We start from the raw sequence: 21,946 nt of genomic DNA on the forward strand, positions 1-21,946 counted from the left end.
TATTCTACTACTGTAGGACACTATTATAGACAAAATCTTTTCCTCCATGATATTAATTCACTTTAGAGCTTGCAACTCAAACCATGATAAACTGGTCTCTCTGTCTACCCAACGAGAGCCTATTATCCAGAAATATCTGCCTTAGTCAATAATTAGAATAATGTTATCATTATGACACTTCTTTGTGCCTCTATTGTGCCTCTACTATATGCTGTGTAGCAAGTAATTCATTATAGCCCCTTGATATTACCAATTGTATTTCAATTGGAAGAGGTATGCCAAGGATTGACACATATACCAAGCTGACCATAGGTGGGAAAGTGTGCCATACTTGTCCTCCATGTTCACCTTTGTTTCCGTATTTTTGGACATTTGGTTCATTGTCACAAAAGCACACTCAACTCACCATCCCCCAACATAGCTGAAGCAAAGACCTACTTGGGACACGAGTGACGACAGTGATGCTGATTATATCAAATTGCTGATGGAGATGTAGGCTGGCAGTGCCATGGGGAGTGGGCTGTATGCTTCTGAATCTGTATTTGTGAGAAACCATCATTACTAGGAAAATGTGCACACCAAACCCAAATATAATTACATACAGGAACATGGCTGCATAATAAGGCATTTGGGCAGAGCAAAAGCTGAATAAAACTTGCTTTGCACGTCAAAAAAGTGGCAGTCATGTCAAAAGGTCGGGGTTCTGTTAAAAAAGTCACAGTCCCATCAATAAAACTTGTGCACATCAAAAAAGTCATGCAGTAGCCACATTTCCTGAATTTTTCGCTGTTTCGTGAATTTTTCAGCAGTTTTGCTGATTTTTCGCCAAAGCAGGACAGATTCATAGTGTTAGGTATTACTGTATATTGCTCCTATTTGCTCCTACAAAACTATTATTGTTTCTACCTACATTTTGTATCTCTCATTAGTCAGAAAAAAATATATAAGGCACATAAGGAACTGTAACAACAGAAATTCCAAACAAATATTAGTACAATATCTGCTTCATGTGCCTGAAATCTTGATTCAGCCACATTGCCCACCATGCCTCAACAATAGGGACAAATGGTGATAGCCAGTCTAGTGACTGATCATAATAACAAAGTAGAATGGTACATAAAACTATGGAGGTAAGAATTATGGATTAAGCAGGAGATGTCAGTAAAATGAAGGCTGGGAGAAATTCATTATGATGTTACATAACAGTTGGTTAAAATTTTGAGGCAAATGAGGCAGAGAAGTATTGAGTAATAACAACTTAGACCAGAAATGAATTCGGCAAACTACCAGAAAACTCTGGTTTTTGCTTTAACTGCGTTGTTTCAGTCTTTGCGAAGTCAATAGTGATGAGGGAAAAAACATTTGATGCACGCTCAAAAAATGAAGCTCGTCAAAAAAAAATTTAGTTTGATGCGCAACATTTTTGCCATTTCGCAAATCTTTTTAACAATTCGCAAATTTTTCGCCAAAGCAACAGGACAGATTCACTCATCACTAGTCACAAATATTTACATTTTTTAAAGTTACGTTGAAGTTCAGATGTTTGGTATTAGGCCAAAACCAAAAACGATGGTATCTGGTGATTCCCTTAGGCTAATGTCCCACGGAGAGATCAGTCACTGCGATTTTTAAAAAGCGAGTTCCAGCGACAAGTCACTCGTTTTGTCTCTTCATAGAGAAGAATATAAATCGCCAGTGCCTAAACCGACGATACTACTTCAAATTGCTTATCACTCCGAATCACTATGAGACCTTTTTCGAGCGATTTTACAAAGAAAGTATTGTCATTCAAAACTATTGGAATTGTTGATAGTAAAACCCACTGAGCGGCAAATCACTGCAATTTCCCCATTTCACTGAATTTAATTTCTAATTGTGGGTGGGGAATATGACACCCGGATTTGTGGGAAATAGAATTGCTCCGTTGTTGAAATCTCTAGTAATCGCTTGTTAGGAAAAGATGACCGACTTGTTGCTGGAGCTCGCTTTTTGAAAATCTCAGCAAATAATCTCTCCGTGGGACATTAGCCTTATGGAAAACTACATTAGGCCTTGGTGTAAAAGAAGGGATTACAGGTCAGGGAAACTGACTGTGAAATTAAATCACAGAGAGAAAATTAGGAAAATAGATTGATGTGTAGGTACAGCCTAGATAAGGGAAACAAACAGTAGGACAGATAATGGAAGAAGACTGGTAAAACTGGTTTTTAAGGGGGATTGACAGGTTAAAGAAAATAGCATAAATAGAGCTAAGACTAGAACAGGCAGCAGAGAAATACCACTGCAGAATGGAAAAAAAAAGATTATGAAAAAAACATATTGTGGAATGGCCTATGGAATCTATTGTATCAAACATCACTAGCATGCTTTTTAAGCAGATGGAGTAAAAGCATTATTTCCACGCATGTGCTTTCAGCAATCCTGTTCTGAAAATGGAGTGTAAAGGACAACTGCTTCTCTACAAGTACAAAAGGGAAGAGGGAATTACATTGAAGTACAGGTATAAGACCCATTATCCAGAATGCTCGGGACCAAAGGTATTCCGGATAAGGGGTCTTTCCGTAATTTGGATCTCAATACCTTAAGTCTTCTAAAAAATCAATAAAACATTAATTAAACCCAATAGGATTGTTTTGCATCCAATAAAGATTACTTATATCTTAGTTGGAATCAATTACAAGGTTCTGTTTTATTTATACATAGAAAAAGGAAATCAGTTTTAAAATTCTGAATTATTTGATTAAAATGGAGTCTATGGGAGACGGGCATTCCGTAATTCGGAGCTTTCTGGATAACGGGTTTCCGGATAAGGGGTCCGATACCTGTACTATGGTGATAATATATAGCAACATTAACAACATTAATAGCAACATTAAGATTTGTGTTACTGCAATAAAAAAATAATATTATCAGCTACTACTGGGTGCACTCCCTGTTATAGCTAGACTCTTTTAATCCCTGCTATACCTAACTATGGCAGTAACACAGAGTACATAGGTAGTATCATATGCTCCAGAAAGGCCTTACAAAGGCTCTCTTCTTTTACAAGGATCAGACATCCTTAGGTTTGCCAGAAAAGGGGGAAAAGTACACATTTGCTTATATCATCTGCCTGTGTATGGCCAACAGTACATTTACTAGTTATTAAAGGGACTGCCTGTTATTCAGTCTACTGTGTGTTTAGTGAATACTGACAATTTGCTATATAACAGAATGGAATGCCCTTAATAAACTGCAGGACTTTAATTTACATGCGCATTTAATGTAACCATACATTAGGGCTCACATACGAACCTGTGCAAAGTGTGAAAACATACACAAAAATCAGCACCGTTACATGCTATTAACAAGGTGCTTGCACCTATACAAGGACCTTTACCGACCCCAATGCACCTGTTTAGCCTTCCCTGATAAATTACCTGCAATTGCACACAAGCTGCAAAATATAGGATGTACAAGCACAAGGGAATCAGAACATGCCTTGACAATATGTTGCTTCCAGGGTCGCTTTGCAGGTTGTGGCAACACAGTTAATTGATTTGCATCCAGTGAGTCACACACTAATTTAATTACTGATGCCCACCGTAGAAAGTGATGCCAATCTCATACAAATGCAGTAAAAAACAGTAAGAAACTTTCACAGCAACATGTGTGTGATTAACCAAAATAAAAACTATAGCAGTATAAGTAATTGATACACAATGGGCACAGTATATTGCAGTGCTCATATATGTCCCAAGCCTTACAGTTATACAGCCTACACACAAATGTACATCACTAACACTCTTAAGAGATAAAAAGAGCAGGTGAGTCACTCTAAGAACGACAATGTCTGTGCTCTGTGTTGACACTTTGAAGGCCAAGCACGCATCAAAATAACAGGAATCCAAGTCATAACTATGCCTTTATTTATTACATCGGGGCTCCTGATTGACTCATTGCGCTGAGATTCTCATGTGTGTTGTCAGTAAACATTTCATCTGCTTTTATAGAAACACAGTCTGCAAAAGGCATTCTGCCTGTGCTGTGATCATCTTTACTGAGAAATATTTACAAATGGTCAAAGATCAAAAGAGAAATGTAATTCTTCCGTTCAATGTACTGTAATGACTTCTCTAAATAAACCCTGATCGTAGTTAAATGTCTGAACCTTAAGTATATTTTTATATTTTAGGTGCTATATATATATATATATTGCACCATTGAAGTCTGCATTATCTGTAACCAAAATGTATAGTCAAGGGCCCTGATCCTGGAGGGTGAAGACACATGGAGCTACTAGTAGCAGCTACTTTTTCATGGCTGCTAAACACCAGAAAATACCTTGCCATAGACAATACTGAGAACTGCCTCTGCTTAAACACATGTAGAGACAATTATCAGGAAATGATCAGCATTGTCTATTTTAGTAGCCACGACAAGTAGCTGCTACTAGTAGCTCTGTGTGTCTTCACCCTAAAGGCAAACTGGCACTGACATAAGCATGCAACCAAACTAGATTTTTATATATTTAACCATTTGATTATATGTGTTATATTTTTTGAGATGTAAATAAATATATATATACTTTCTTCAGTCTTAGTGTGCTTCTTCAATCTATTCTGTTTTTCCCTAATGCAGTAAATGCATACTGTAGTTCAGTATTGCACTGCAAATTGGTGAACTGGAATTAAATGCAAATGGTTTCAATGCACAACTCTCCTAGAGTGCTGCCCCTGTGACTTACTTGCAGAAGAAGGTTCAGTATGGACAGGGGGAGTAGAAGGAAGGACAGACGGGTAGCCCACAAAGAAAGAACGTAGGGAGCGTTCGGACAGGAGGGGAGAGCGCTGTGACGGAATATTCTCACAACTGCCCACACTGTTGTGAATCTTGAGGTTCAGAGGCTTGTTCTTTTTCTTTGCTCTGGGAGAGAAAGTAACAGACAGGCAGGGAGAAAAAGGCAGGAAAAGAAAAGAACAAAACGTATTGTTAGTTATCAGGAGAGACAGAGGAAAGTGTTAATGAAACTGGAAAATGGAAATCGGTTACATTAAAAATGGGAAGCTTTCAGTTACATTTTCATAAATTGCAGATAAACTTAAACTAAAATAGTTGGCAATGAGTCTTTTTTTTAAAATTGCCTTTTTTTTTAATTAATTGCTTTGTCCAACCTAACTTTTAACCCTATACATGCCATAGATAATAAAACCTAATGTGCTGAAGTTAATTCTTTTGACATATTTTCCATTCAAATTCTCTCCTAATCATCTTCACTGCCTGGATGCTATAGAGGAAGATTGTGGTTTAACTACATTATTTGATTATGGTCCTGTTAATTTTGCACTATCATCTATCTATCTATCTATCTATCTACCTATCTACCTATCTATCATCTATCTACCATATACATTTTTTATTTGCCAGTATAATATACAGAAATATTTGCAAAAAGCTGTCACAGGCTGATGTAGTTTAAAGACATTGAGAAGAGTGTCCCTACACAGACCAGACCTATCTGCAGACCCTTTATACCACTAAGAAGACTTCTGTTTTAGAGCACAAGCTAAGATTGAGCAACACCATGCTATTGTCAGTGCACGTCTGTTTCTGTCTTACATATAACTCTCTCCTTCTCTATTTTAATAAAAGAGGCAACAACATACTGTACTGCAGATAAGCTTGTCCCACTGTATTACTTCCAATACAGAAAAGCAGCAATATGATAGAGCGGTGACTCATAAGGCAAGTCTCGACTCCATGCATCAATATTCCCTTGGGAGACATTAAATCAACACCTTGTTTTACTGTGATTTATTTTTCATATTATTTCTAAACACAAAAACCTAACAGGCAATTGGCAAATACTGGGACATTCTATGGGGTTATCCATCATATTAGCAAAATGCAGTCTGAGAATGCAACTGCCTTAATCAGGCAGACAGTCAACAGAGTGCTACGTAGAGAATGGGGTTCAAGAATTCTGTACACAAAGTTGTTAAGAAGACTATAGGGTTGATTCACTAAAGTGCGATAACGCATATTGCATGTTTTTTTGCGTTAAAATAGACGCGATACGCTATAGATTCGCTATAGTATTATCGCATTATAGTACAAGCTACTTATACACTTAATGGGACTGCTAGGAAAATTCTTAATGGACAAGGTCCTTGGAGTTCTTGTAGGTAAGAAACTTGGCTGTAGTAAGCAATGCCAGTCAGCAGATGCAAGGGCAGACAAGATTTTGAAGTGTATTAAAAGGGTCATAAGAGAGGGTCTTTCTTCCTCTTTACAGACCACTGGTAAGGCCCCATCTAGAATATGCCCTGCAGTTTTGGTCTCCTGTGCCCAAATGATAACTATTGTGAGCGATGCAATGAATAAGAACACTGTTTAGTGTATTTTACACCACTGTTAAAGGTGGTATACAAGTGTGTTCTAAATGAACCCCTGCAGTAAATGGAGGGAGAGTAGGAAAGGCCTTCCATTCCGTTCTATGTTTAATGTTTTCAGTTGGCCAGGTAGCTGCCTGATTAGGCTGCAGGTGGGCACCAAATAAAAGGACTGTGGAAATACACAGCAGGGGGTTCACTTTCAGAGCAAAGCACTGGGCAGAAAGGTTGCCTGTCTGTGTTAGGAACTCCCAGAGGGACTGGGGGTGCCACATGCCACTGCAAGGAGCAGAGGAGCCGGGACCACATGAGTGAGGCTTAGCGAGAAGCCAAAGTGTGCCAGAAGCTGGTGAGCTGGTATCCCTGGAGGGGAGAGTCAGTAGGGCTGAGTGAGTAGGCTTCATGAGTGTGAGCGTCACCGTGGATGTGTGAAGGTCATTGGGGATGGTGAGAAGCCCTGGGAAAAGGTTCCAGAGTGTGAAAGTTACCCTGGAAGGTGAAAGTCCCAGAGAGGGGACAAATCATGAACAAGTTTGATGAACCGTTTGCTGATGAACTGTAAGCGGTGATGTTTATGTTGGGAGGAGTTTGCCACAAGTAAATCTGTGTTTTTTTGACAGAAGATGTGGTGTCCCTGTCTCTATGTTCCAGATTCTCTGCTTACCTGCCTCTCAGAGCTAATTTCTCCAAAAATTAAATTTACCGGCAAATGGAATGTCACACTATGGGGCTGATTTACTAACCCACGAATCCGACCCGAATTGGAAAAGTTCCGACTTGAAAACGAATATTTTGCGACTTTTTCGTATGTTTTGCGATTTTTTCGGATTCTGTACGAATTTTTCGGATCCAATACGATTTTTGCGTAAAAACGCGAGTTTTTCGTATCCATTACGAAAGTTGCGTAAAAAGTTGCGCATTTTGCGTAGCGTTAAAACTTACGCGAAAAGTTGCGCATTTTTCGCGTAAGTTTTAACGCTACGCAAAATGCGCAACTTTTTACGCAACTTTCGTAATGGATAGGAAAACTCGCGTTTTTACGCAAAAATCGTATTGGATCCGAAAAATTCGTACAGAATCCGAAAAAATCGCAAAACATACGAAAAAATCGCAAAGTACCGATCATTACGAAAAAAACGCAATCGGACTCCATTCGACCCGTTCGTGGGTAAGTAAATCAGCCCCTATGTATACATATATAAGGGGATCATATAATCATTTCTCCAGTGCTTTATTTACAAGTAGGTCCTTCCAGCAGGCATGAGGGCATCCATTCCAAATAGTAGATTGGAGGTTCCATCTTAATATTTAGAAAAGATTTTTTACAGTGAGAGCTGTGAATCAGTCATACTGCCAGATACATAAGATAGCTTCAAGAAGGATTGCATGGATTTTTAACAAGTCAGGAAATACAAGGATATTGAAATGATCTCTTAGTACAAAGCTGATTTGGTTATCTTTTCAAGAACTAAAGACTTCATACCAATAGGCTTGGCTGAAAATGCAGATCATGTGTGTTCTCACCCCAGCTGGTAACCCAAAACTAAAAACCTGGTGTAACAAAAAATGCCTTACCGGCACGGCGGGGACGCCCGCCGCGCCGCCGTCAGCGGGGACGCCCGCCGCGCCGTCCTCCTCATGCGCCGGCTTCCTCATAGTGGGCGCGCGCGCGCGCGCTCCCGCATTTAAAGGCGCATGCGCGCTGACGTGATGACGTCAGCGCGCAATGGCGCGAATTTCAAAGATATTTAAAGGGACGTTTGTTTACATTTTGTTGCCCGTGATAGGATTCGATTCCTGGTGCCTTCCTGAGCCTTGTGCATTCTTGTTCCTGTATTTCTGATAGTATTTCTCCTGTTTTGACCCGGCCTGCTCTTGACTTTCCTGAAATCCGTAACCTGACCCCGGCTTGTACTTTTGACTCCGATTTTGCCTAAACCCGCTACTTGATTATCTGGTTGACCATTGCCTGTCTGACGATCCCTGTTTTCCGCCTGCCTCGACCCAGCCTGCCTGACGACGAACTTGTTTAAACCCTATTTGTACCGTGATCTCGGCCTAACTAACTTTATCTACAGTCGTGCCCCTTTGCTTGCCAGAACTCCTGCCTTGTTCCTCTCGTTAAGTCCAGGTGGCATCTGAGTAGCTGAGGGCTCCTCCCGAAGCCAAAGGCGGTCACATTACTGGTGAAGCCGAGCCGAGACCAAGGAACTTGGCATTTGTTCTGGTTTAGGGTGCCGACCGTGACATTATCACGGGCCATGGAGGACCAAGATCACGCTGAGTCCGCTGCTGCTCCTCCCACTCCGTCTGCTACTACTGAAGCGCTTCTTACTGCCCTGCTACAGCGCTTGGAGGATCAGGAGCAAAAGCAGAATTATCTCCTGCAGGGTTTTCACAATCTAACCCGTCAGCTGGAGACTACGCAATCTCCGCAGCAGCAACCTGTTCCTAGCTCTTCCCCTCCTGTGGGTTCGTTCGTTTTGGGGGGTAACACTTTCAGGCCCCAGGAGCCCAAAATTGCATTTCCTGAGAAATTCTCTGGGGACAGGTCCAAATTTTTCGTCTTCAAAGAGGCATGTAAACTGTATCTTAGCTTTTTCCCTCATTCTTTCCCTTCTGGTGTGGAAAAAGTAAAATTTGTTATGACCCTTCTGGTAGGGGATCCCCAAGTTTGGGCCCTTAGACTGTCTTCCTCTGATCCTGCCCGTTTTTCCTTGGATGTATTCTTTGATACTATGGCAGTTCTTTACGATGACCCAGATCGTGCATCATCAGCTGATTCGGCGATTCGTAAACTGCGCCAAGGGAGACGGGAGGTAGAGATATATTGCACAGAGTTCCGCCGGTGGGCAGGAGAGACGGAGTGGAACGATGCGGCCCTGCGCAGTCAGTTCCGTGTCGGGCTATCTGACCCTATTAAAGATAGCTTGGTGAATTACCCCTTGTCGTCCAGTCTAGATGATCTCATGTCCCTAGTCATCCAGATTGATAGGAGACAGAGGGAGAGAAGGGCTGAGAGGGGTCATGCTAATTTTTCTGGGGTTACTTATAAGGGACCTGACGTGGTGCCCAATGTCAAGTCTTTGGTTTCCCCTGTGTCTACATCTCAGGAGGAACCTATGCAACTAGGTCTATTCCATCTCTCTCCTGAGGAAAAGACACGCAGGCGGACCCTTGGGTTATGTATATATTGCGGGGACAAGGGTCATTTTCTGAAGCAATGCACTAAGAGGCCGGGAAACGCCCCAGCCTAAATGAAGAAGGGGAGCTTCATTTGGGTGCAGGCGTTTCCTCTCCCCAATTTGCCTCCAAGGTTCAGCTACCAGTTAAATTGTCCTGGCCTATGGGCTCCATTAACTTGTCCGCTTTCGTGGACTCTGGGGCAGAGGGTAATTTTATTGAGGCCACGTTTGCAGCCAAAAATGGTATTCCGGTGGTTCCTCTGAGTGTCCCCATGAGGATATTAACGGTGGATAAAAGACCCTTAGGGACAGGGGTGGTAAATAAGAGAACTGTTTCTTTATCCTTATGTGTGAACGATTTTCATGTTGAAGAGATAACCTTTTTCCTTATTGAAGGAGCCTCTTCTCCACTCATTTTGGGGTTACCCTGGCTCCAGGTTCATAACCATCAGATTAATTGGGTTACAGGGGAGGTTTCTCAGTGGGGTCCTAGTTGTAGAAATGTCTGTATTGCCCCAGTTTTAGCAGCCACTTCACTTGAGGGTTTACCTGCAGCCTATTCAGCTTATGCTGACGTTTTTTCCAAAAAGGCTGCCGAAACCTTACCTCCACACAGACAGTATGACTGTCCCATTGATCTGATTCCAGGTTCCTCTCCCCCTCGTGGTCGTACATATCCACTTTCCCTACCTGAATCTCAGTCTATGAAGGAATATATCCAGGAAAACCTCGAAAGAGGTTTTATCCGGCCCTCTAGTTCTCCTGCAGGTGCAGGGTTTTTCTTTGTGGGTAAGAAGGATGGTGGTCTCCGTCCTTGTATAGACTACAGAGGTTTAAACAAGGTCACTATTAAAAACCGCTACCCCCTTCCTCTGATTTCCGAGCTATTTGATCAGGTTAAAGGCGCCAGAATCTATACCAAGCTCGATCTTAGGGGTGCTTACAATCTCATCCGTATTAGAGAGGGGGATGAATGGAAAACTGCCTTTAACACCAGGGACGGCCACTACGAATATTTGGTAATGCCCTTTGGGCTCTGTAACGCCCCCGCAGTTTTTCAAGAATTTGTCAATGACATTTTTCGTGACTTGCTGGGGGTATTCGTAGTGGTCTATCTTGACGATATTCTTATTTTCTCTTCTAATTTAATGGAACATCGTAATCATGTTTGTGAAGTCTTAAAGAGACTAAGGGAGAATAATCTGTATGCAAAACTAGAGAAATGTACCTTTGAAGTCTCTTCTGTCCAGTTTTTGGGGTTTATTATTACCAGTAAGGGTCTAGAAATGGACCCAGGCAAGGTGAAAGCTGTCCTGGATTGGGCACAACCCCTTTCTTTACGTGCTGTACAAAGGTTTCTCGGATTTGCCAATTATTATCGTCAATTTATTAAGAATTTTTCTCTTATTGTAGCCCCCATCACAGATTTAACTAAGAAGGGCGCTGATCCCAGCTTGTGGTCTCCTGAGGCAGAGCAAGCCTTTGAAACCCTCAAAAAAGAATTCAGTTCTGCCCCAATCCTTAAATACCCCGATTCTGCACTCCCTTTCATTGTAGAGGTAGATGCATCTGAGGTGGGAGCTGGGGCAATCCTTTCTCAAAGGTACCCGATAACCAACAAAATACATCCCTGTGCTTTTTTTTCTAAAAAGTTTTTACCCGCAGAGGTAAATTACGATATAGGGAACAGGGAATTGTTGGCTGTCAAATTAGCTTTTGAGGAATGGCGCCATCTTCTAGAGGGTGCTAAACATCTGGTGACGGTCTATACGGACCATAAAAATTTACTTTATATCGAATCTGCTAAGCGCCTGAATCCAAGACAAGCCAGGTGGGCTTTATTTTTTTCAAGGTTCAATTTTTCTCTAACTTTTAGGCCTGGTTCAAAGAATACTAAGGCAGATGCACTTTCTAGGAGTTTCAATTCTGTTTTCCCCGACTCTGGTGAGTGCACTCCCATCATTCCCAGGGAGTTAATTGTTGCAACCTTGGAGTCTGACCTCTCTTCCTTATTGTCCCCGTTACAAACTTCTGCTCCTATTGGAACTCCATCTGGTAAATGGTTTGTTCCTGAGGAGCTTAGGGAACAAGTATTAAGAGAGGTTCATGATTCTAAAATGGCAGGTCATCCAGGTGTTGTAAAAACCATTTCTTTGTTGTCCCGCCATATTTGGTGGCCATCCTTCAAGCAGGATGCTAAAACTTTTGTCAATTCCTGTCCAATTTGTCAAAGGTCTAAGTCATCTCATCAGCGGCCCCAGGGTCTGTTAAATCCCTTACCTATTCCAATGAAGCCATGGTCCCACATTTCTATGGATTTTATCGTGGAGTTACCCCCTTCTCAGGGTAAGACAGTGATTTGGGTGGTGGTTGATAGATTCAGTAAAATGGCTCATTTCATTCCTCTCCCACACCTCCCTTCTGCTAAGACCTTGGCTGATCTATTCATTACTCATATTTTTAAGTCTCATGGGTTTCCTGTGAATATTGTTTCTGACAGGGGGGTCCAGTTTGTGTCAAGATTTTGGCGTGCTTTCTGTTCCCTGGTTGGTACGGAATTGTCCTTTTCCTCTGCCTATCACCCCCAAACTAACGGTCAAACTGAAAGGGTTAATCAGTCCCTTGAACAGTATCTCAGATGCTATGTATCCGATAATCAGTCCACTTGGTCTGAATTGCTTCCCTGGGCGGAGTTCGCATATAATAATGCTACCCACTCCTCTTCAGGGAGGTCTCCTTTCTTTATTGTTTATGGTTTACACCCCAAAGCATTTTCTTTTTCTGAACCTAACTCCTCTGTACCCTCTGCCAATTCTTCTGTTTTGAAATTTTCGGAAATTTGGTCTTCAGTTCATGATTCATTGTCTGCAGCTTCCCTAGCCCAGAAAAAAGCTGCTGACAAAGCCCGTAGGGAGGCTCCCCAGTACAAGGTGGGGGATTTTGTGTGGTTATCAACCAAGAATATTAGGTTGAAGGTTCCCTCTCCCAAACTGGGTCCTAGGTTCATCGGTCCATATCCCATCAGTGCTATAGTGAACCCATCTTCTGTCCGTCTTCAGTTACCTCCTAATTTCAAAATTGCTAATACTTTTCATGTTTCTCTTCTAAAACCTGCTTCTAATTCTCGGTGTCTGTCTGCTCCTCCCCCGGTGTTGGTTGAAGGTCAGCCTGAGTACGAGATCCAGGAGTTCCTCGACTCCCGCCTGGTGAGAGGTAAACTACAATATCTTACCAGGTGGAAAGGCTTTGGTCCTGAGGAGAACTCTTGGGTCTCAGTTGATGACATCAAAGCTGATCTCCTCAGGAAGCAATTTCATTCTAGGTTTCCTGAGAAACCTGGGGGTCCAGTGGCCCCCCCTAGAGAGGGGGGTAATGTAACAAAAAATGCCTTACCGGCACGGCGGGGACGCCCGCCGCGCCGCCGTCAGCGGGGACGCCCGCCGCGCCGTCCTCCTCATGCGCCGGCTTCCTCATAGTGGGCGCGCGCGCGCGCGCTCCCGCATTTAAAGGCGCATGCGCGCTGACGTGATGACGTCAGCGCGCAATGGCGCGAATTTCAAAGATATTTAAAGGGACGTTTGTTTACATTTTGTTGCCCGTGATAGGATTCGATTCCTGGTGCCTTCCTGAGCCTTGTGCATTCTTGTTCCTGTATTTCTGATAGTATTTCTCCTGTTTTGACCCGGCCTGCTCTTGACTTTCCTGAAATCCGTAACCTGACCCCGGCTTGTACTTTTGACTCCGATTTTGCCTAAACCCGCTACTTGATTATCTGGTTGACCATTGCCTGTCTGACGATCCCTGTTTTCCGCCTGCCTCGACCCAGCCTGCCTGACGACGAACTTGTTTAAACCCTATTTGTACCGTGATCTCGGCCTAACTAACTTTATCTACAGTCGTGCCCCTTTGCTTGCCAGAACTCCTGCCTTGTTCCTCTCGTTAAGTCCAGGTGGCATCTGAGTAGCTGAGGGCTCCTCCCGAAGCCAAAGGCGGTCACATTACTGGTGAAGCCGAGCCGAGACCAAGGAACTTGGCATTTGTTCTGGTTTAGGGTGCCGACCGTGACACCTGGATGGCACATTGGTAGCCTTGGGGATTTCTATAATTCTCAAGCTTTTTACCTCATTTTGAAATTAGCCTCAATTAATTTCTAATTAATTAAATCTTAATTTTTCATTGTATACCTCCCCATGATAGTTGTCTTATTATGTATATCTGTATTTACCTATATCAGTGCCAACAATGTAGGTTAAAAACCACTGACAAAACCATTTCTTCAAATGTTCAAATACTATTTGCAGTAAAACCAGAATGCAAGATGTATGACTGCTGAATTTGAGAACATTAGATTCAAAAAGTGTTGGTTGTGGTTATGTTCCATTTTATATCTATTTTACATACACAAACACCTGACTTTTTATTGCCTCTAAAAAATAATTAATAATCTCATTAATAGCCTTGACAGCAACAACAAAAAAGCTCCTGCTAGTGCTCATTTAAAAAGCCTGGTGTTTGGGATCTGAAAGTGTTCTGCACCTAGTGAAGTTGGAAATGTAATTGAAGTTAAGCTATTGGTAGAAGGAGAATAGCCTACATGCCCAGGACTGTGCCCATTTGCTCTCTGCACCCTGCCCTGCACTAAGTAATTTTGTTTTGCCATCAGTATGGATTTATGGTAGCTCAGTTATCATCAAGTACAAGGAACTGTCTTATTATGACAGAGAAAAAGCAAATCTGTCAAAACTGAACTGCATGTTTAAATAGGACTATGGAAAATGGTATTGCCGTATTTCAGAGCTTTGTGAGTAACAAGTTTCCAGCAGATATAAGATCAAATACCCAGGGTCGGCCTGGGCGGCCCAGACCCGACCCTTGCCGGCGCTCCCCCCACTGTTCCTCCCCTGACGCGTTAAATTTATGCGGGAGGACATCAGGTGGGGGACCCTGTGGGGGGTTAGGGAGGGCCCTGCAGGGGGGGGGTGTAAACTTAGAAGTTTACACACAACTTCTAAGTAAAACTCTACCATATGTGAAAGGAAAAGCCAAAGCACAATACCGCAATGTTTAATCATTTGAAACCTACATTTTGGTAGCGTTAAAGAAAATGACAGATGTAAAAATATTGCAAAAAGTCAGAATATGGCAACATATACTGTAGTATTTATAAATACTCATCACTCTCCAGTCAACGCACAGGTGCTTTCCAACAAATCAAATAGCTGTACGATTGGTACTAAAGGCAATGTGCAAAGAAGTTTTATTATATTCACATAATCCCCCACATCAAGGGAGATAATGTGAATATAATAATTTGTTTTGCCCTGGTGCAGTAAGCTGCAGCAACCAATCAGTTATTTACTTTAATTACTCAACCAGTGGTTGACTGATTAAAGTTGCTGGTTGTTATGGGTTACTGCACTGGAGAAAATGTGCCAGTGGTTGGTAAATGAGCCACAATAGATTTGGCTTCTGTTCTCTTTTGTTTCTTTGCCAGATTTTCTGCATTGCATACTTCTGTAAATGTCCTTTTCCTAAAAGAAATGCTTGGTGACTATAATGTCATTCTGAAAATGCCATCAGTTTCAATTGGAGTTATGCAGAGTACACAAATATGCTGATGAATATACTAGTGTTCCAGCATCAGACTATTTAAAAGCCTTATATATACAGTATGTGAAAGAGTTCCTGCTTACAGAAAATCTTAGGATATGTGTATAGAGCAGGTCTTTGCTTTATAATTTATGCTCTGCCAACAATGCTATAACCATCTGCCCAATGCAGAAAAGGCTCTGCTGGTCCTGTCAGTCATGCCGGGTTGAATGGCACTTTAATTCACTCCATGCTGTGCTCATCTATAATAAGAAATGGGTTTCTATTGCTCCTGTAAAATTTAAACGTTAAATGCTTTACCTAAAATCATCACATAGACTATCCCCTTAGGTGGTCTTGACACCAGTTTTAAGGAACGGATTAAGCTGTCTGTCAGCAAGGGTACATCTTAATAACATAATAGTCCCTATCCATTGCCAGCAATGTTGAATGGGTTCATCAGTAGTGTAAAAAGCCGTGCTGGAAAAATCAGGACAGGGGAATATATAAAAGACTCTTGGACTAGGCCCAAATTTGTGAGCTCATCTGTAAACATGCGCCATGCTCTTCAGCCTATTTCCACTAACTGCCAGTTCCCAAACTGGTTTCCTGTAGCATGGCCATTACATGCTCTAATCTTATTTCTCCGCAGCCATAAATCAAGTTACAGACCAAAATATTTGCACAAAAACAATTTCCTATTAAAGCAGGTTTGATGACAGTGTTCATTATTTAGCAGAAGACTGATTCTAGACAGACATTTTCTATTTTACTCTTTTCATGCCTTATTTCCGATACTAAGATAGATATGATAGGAAATGAAAATTATCCAAAGATGAATGGCTCTGTTCTATACAGTGTTAGATACTGTATATGTAGAAACGCTGTTCTACCTTACAGCCCATGACCTGGACGACAGAAAGATTGCATTATTATTTGTTTTTCAAATAACATGTATGGGATCCCTTATCTGGAAAAACGTTAACCAGAAAACTCCGAAGGCCATCTCCCATAGACTCCATTTTAATCAAATAATTAAAGTTTTAAAAAAATGATTTCCTTTTTCTCTGTAATAATGAAATAGTACCTTGTATTTGATCCCAGATAAGATATGATTAATCCTTATGGTTGGCAAAACAATGCTATTGAGTTTAATTAATGTGTAAGTAATTTTTAATTGACTTAAGGTATGAAAATCCAAATTACATAAATATCTGTTATCCATAAAACCACAAGTCCCGAGAATTCTGTATAACAGGTCATATACCTGTATTACCTTTTATTTATACTGTGCTAACATGCGCACAGATTGATGCAGATTTTTTGCAAAGATTGTTTTTAATTCACATCTGTCCCTGTCCCACTGGAGCTTACATTCTAAATTCCCTATAGTAAATTTCATCAGGAGGAAATTCCTGCCAATATATTTTTGGATTGTGGGAGGAAACCAGAGTACCCGGAGGACCCTACAATGACATGGACAGAACATACAGTACAAACTCTTTACATTATGGGGCACATTTACTAATTTTTGGAAATTATTCATGGAAAAATATTTTTATTTTTTAAATTTGACATTTATTTATTATGGAAGAAAACTGTGACAAATCCGAAAGCAAAAATATGCTCTCTAAAACCTGTCAAAATTAAGTAGAAGTCAATGGCAAATGTCCCTTTTACAACTGGAAGATCTTTCTTTGGTTCATTGTTTTAGAGGATTTGGGGTTTTTCATGTGTGTGACAATACAAAAAAGTCGCAGTGTTCACTTTTTTTGTTGGTGTTTTTCAATTTGGATATTTTGATGAATGACTGACATTTGTGGAAAAGTATATTTTGGAAATTTTATGTGATTTCATAAGTATATATACTGAATTTGGTGGAAATTACGCTTTTGTATTCTTTACAGAGAACTTCAAATACTGTTTCACATATATGCTGCAAAGCCCATAAATTCATCTGCCACAACCATCTGATATTAAAAGAGCCTCTCAAAACCTGATAGATATGTATCAGTATATGTATATAATGTGTAAAAAAATACCATAGAGCAAACATAGCAACAAATTCAGATTTTTCACAGATCACCAGGTTCAGACAGGACTCCTCCCACCCAGTCTTTTGCTCCCCATAATTTGTACTTGAATTTATTTTATTCCCACCACAGAAAATCCTATAAACCTTGATGGATTTACCTGAAATACAGGAAGAGTAGAAATAAGTGTTAAAAAAAAAGCATGGTTATTATCTCTAATATTCTGAAGGTAAGTTTTATCAGTAGAAACTGGAAATATCTAGTTCTTACATATATACCACTCTGGCATTGTAACTGTTAGTATTCAAATATTTCAGTATGGGATTCTGTTAGCTAAAAGCAGGACAAAAGCTTGCAATAAAAAGTATGACCCCATTATGGGCTTTAAGCAAAATATTTTTGCAAAAGAATAAGATGAGGAAAATATTTCCAATGCATTATTTATTGTGATTTGAGCTACAGTATATAACTCAGTTAAGTGAACTTTAATTAAACAGCAAAGTGCTGTTACCAGTAGATCATGAAGATAAACCTTAATAAAATTAGCAAACACAGGCCCAGGCACAGCAGACGAACAATTATTGTTTTTTGTGAAGAAATGAAGCAAATACCCTGTAGTAGTATAGAAGGGAGTTGCAGTACATACTGAGTACATATTTTGATTTTAATGGTTTTAGTTGTTTTTGAAAATGCAAAAAACAAAACATTTTTACTAAAACCATGACCAAGTAATTTATTAAAGCCACCTAATATAAAAATCCTGGGAAAAAATGTGAATGTGAATAAACATCTGAAAACTTTTAAATTCCTATTTTCTTAAGAATTTTTAAAAACAAAAACCTTTAAAACCATTAATGAAATATAGTTTGTTACAATTTGTCTAGGACATCTCCCATTGACTTCTACATGACCTTGGCAGCTTTCTTGGTGGTTTTTGTTATTTTTTTATGCATAATAAATAACAAAATGTTCATGTTTTGGAGTAATTAGTATAATCCACTAGTGCACCACTGGTGCCCATTTTATTGTCTTATCCTGAGAAAGAAATCTCTGCACCTGGAGATTAAAGGAGACATATTGGATAAATGGGAAAACGCTAATTTTGTAGGCAATTATGAATAATATACGGTGCTGGTTTCACTTTGTGTTAAAAATTAATCCTCTCTGTAAAAATGGCCCCTTTATTGGAGCTCCCTATAGATCCTATCACTTCTCTGTCCAGTGTGAAATGAAGAGTGGGCGTGTCCTAATGGTCCCTGCCAGAAGCACAGTAGGAGGGGGAGAGCCAATCACAGCCCTGCACTCACACAAGCAAAGACAGGCTTCAGTTCCCTATCAGGTCAGCCTAGCTGTTGATTGGTTCCTATCCTACAGTGCAGGTTACGGAGGGCCGCCGGCTCCCCAGCTCATCCAGAGAATTCAGCCAGCAGGAAGTGGCACAGATGGGCGGGCTAGTGGGGTTTTTGTGGAATTTCTCAATAAATCAGTCATAAACACAACTTTTTAAAGCACAATCCTTCTATATCTAGAGGAGTATCATTCACTGGTACATTGTTAATTTTTATAGTATATGTCTCCTTTAAGAATCGCAAGGAAGATTTGTTGGTAACCTGAGTCCCTGGAGCAGTGGGTACCTCCATTTAACTATAGCTTTACAAATGTATTTACATAATTAAATGACTAAAGCAGGGATGGCAAACTAACAGTCTTTCAGCTTTTGCAACCCCTGCAGCCTTCATGTTAATAGCTAGTTTTCTGATTGAGCTTAGTAACAAGGAGAATCATGTGATATTAAACATATGGCTATCCAACGATGTGAAGCAAAAATGGAAGATTGTAAGGTCAGATTTCAGCTGCTGGTCCTTCAGATGGGCCAACCCGACCGATATCTGGCCTAAAATTGGCTAGATCTCAACGGGGCAGGTTTAATTTTCCATCGGATCAGAGATTGCATCAGCTTGTCGATGCAGCCCCTGATCCGATGTGCCCACCAAGATATATTTTATAAAATCTTCTTTGGGGATGTTCAGTTAACAAAACTATAATAATGCCAATGTTTATCTACTACAGAAACAACAGACCATCTATTAAACTTACTTGTAGTCATTTTTTAAAATATATATGATTGTTGGTTTGTGTTCTACAATATTTGTGGTCAATAAGATTTGTTACAGCCACTTAATTGTTTATTGATTAAAATAGAAAACCAAAATGCTTGTGCCTGTGGTTACTGTCTGAGCCATGAATTCATGAGCGTGCTGATGTTCATTTGACATTGATCTGGCAACCCATAGATACCAATCATAAATTAGCATGTATTGGTCAACTACAGTAAGAATAATGTAAGCAAACATCTGGTTGCTATGGGGACCTGTACCTTAAGCAATCCACTTATGAATCAGAATACAGGGCTAATTTCTGCCAAATGCCTTTTTGAGCTTAGGCAAGAGACTGCTGTGTAAGGTGCACCAGAGTTGAAAGTAATCATTTTATGTACATTTCAGTAACGTTCTCTGTGCATCTGTTTATCTATGAAAGAGCTCTTACTTTTAGGGCATTTTGAAAAATGATGTGGATAGCGTTACATAAATGAACGCTCCACTGCACTGCTAAGTACAATATAGATCATTGTTTTAAATTTGCCTCATTGAGACTCCAGTTGCCATGTGAATGACAGCTGCTAAGCCATAATGGCCTACTCCATAAACCTTGATATTTCATTGCCTTTCATATCTGTCATTATCCCTTTATTGCACAGCAAGAAGACACTGGGGAAGCATTGCTTTAACAAAGAAATTCTTTAAAGGATCCCACAAATATACAAGTTTTATATGGTTATGGGGAGGTATGAACAAACTAGAATGTATATGGTGTGTTCTCTATAAATCTATTCTCTCTAAAAATCTATTTGACATGGATCCAACACATTAAACATGTGATTGCAAACTCAAAAGTTTGAATTGCTCATAAAAGGGTAAGTAAAGTGTCAGGATCATATGGAATTCATTACAAGGTACTTGGAGAGTTTACTCCAATAGCATCCAGGTTACTATTTGTAATATTTTCTTTTGTTTTTAAAAATCAGATAATGCAATACATTTGAGTGCATATGATTATGATTTTCACACAGCAAGGTCTTTTGGAAATAGTTCCTCTCTAACAATCTAGGAGGCAAAATTCAGTAGGGTTGCAGGTAAAAGGGTTTTTTTTTTTTTAAAAAAATCAGAATCAGAATAACATAGGTGGCTATTAATCTAAAAGAACATGTTTGACACATAAAATATGTATTTGGAAGGAAATAGTAATAGTACAAAGAATATGTCTAGTTTGTTTAGAGTTGCTCCATATCAACTAGAAAATAGGCAGAGAAATAGGTGAGAATATACTGTAGCTGACCTTAAAGATGACAATATGGGCAATGGAACATAGGTCAATGCTGAGTAATTTATCAACTGTGTTTTTAGTAGTCAGAGATTAACTTCTATTGTCCCGATATAAGCCACACCAGGTCTTATATGGCAATTCTCAACAAACAGTGCTTTCCTTTGTCAACTATTAAAATTGCCTATGAGCACTTCAAGTAATTCACTTCTGAAAGCACTGCAGAGTTTACCTGCTTTGCCAATATAGGCTGAAAATATATATATTTTTTTTTTTCATTTGAAATTTTTATTGATTTTATAGAGAAGAAAAAGACAGAATTCTTAGGCTATTTTATACATCCACCATGTGTATAGAAAAGAGTCTGGGCTTTTGCTGAGTCTGCTGAGATGGGATATAATACCATCTAAAAATGATTTTATATGCTCTTTCACTAGAGACTGCACAAATTGAAGTTTTGCTGGCTGTGGTCCATATGTTTGACCAGGTTTGTTCCGAAATTATATTCCTGTTGTGTGGTTGTTGTGTCTGCCACTAGGCGGTAGTATAGTAGGAAAAGGGCACTGGTTGAGTTTACCTATAGAAGATATTTTCAAAGTAGGTCAGTGGTTGGTTTGTTTTTGTTTTGATTTTTGTTTCAACAAAATGTTTTATTTGTAGGTATTGGAAGAGGTGTGTATTTGGTATTTCGTGTTTGTCTGTGCATTCCTGGAATGAGATTTTTTTTGCTCTGGTGCAAAAGCCTTTAAGTGGTCATGTTTGCTGCTATCCAGGTTTTGAACTCTGAGGGGGTGCAGCCTGGTTTGAATTCTTTATTATTGAATATGGTTATGTATCTGGTGTTGGGTAGGCTCAGTTTCGATTTGCGCACCGTTGTGTCCCATAGGTTTAGTGCGTGTTTAGAGGTTGGTAAGAGATCTATTGGGTTATTCTTGATGGCTTAGGTATCCAAAATAGGTGAGATGTTGTGAAGTGGTTTTCTATCATTTTCCATGGTTCTCTTGTGGTTCTGTGTGTGTCATGGCCTCTAGTCTACTTGCTAGGTAGTAGCGATATATGTGTGGCACACCGAGTCCTCCTAATGTTTTTGGTTTAGTCATAATTGTGGCTTTGATTCTGGGCTTTTTGCACTCCCAGACAAAGTTTGTTTTGGACTTTTGGAGAGAAGAAGCTGTATGTTCCGGGCATTGTATTGGGAGTGTCCTGAATAGATATAGATATATAGGGGCACATTTACTAACCCACGAACGGGCGGAATGCGTCCCATTGCTTTTTTTTCGTAATGATCGGTATTTTGCGATTTTTTCTGAAAAATGTCGCGACTTTTTCGTTACTAATACGATTTGTGCGAAAAAACGCGAGTTTTTCGTAGCCATTCCGAAAGTTG

The 21,946-nt window shown here is 40.1% G+C and overlaps 1 protein-coding gene across 3 annotated transcripts in view; it reads right to left on the reverse strand.

Moving 5' to 3' along the window:
• Window positions 1–21,946, reverse strand: part of ksr2 (kinase suppressor of ras 2) — a 184,351-nt gene that overhangs the window by 67,869 nt on the left and 94,536 nt on the right. For all 3 annotated transcript variants that reach the window (XM_031892817.1, XM_031892826.1, XM_018090607.2), the window contains one exon: window positions 4,727–4,905. In XM_031892817.1, coding sequence (XP_031748677.1) covers window positions 4,727–4,905 — 179 coding nt within the window. The remainder of the gene's footprint in view (window positions 1–4,726; window positions 4,906–21,946) is intronic.

This window comes from Xenopus tropicalis, chromosome 1 (genome assembly GCF_000004195.4).
Source record: "Xenopus tropicalis strain Nigerian chromosome 1, UCB_Xtro_10.0, whole genome shotgun sequence".
NCBI lineage: Eukaryota > Metazoa > Chordata > Amphibia > Anura > Pipidae > Xenopus > Xenopus tropicalis.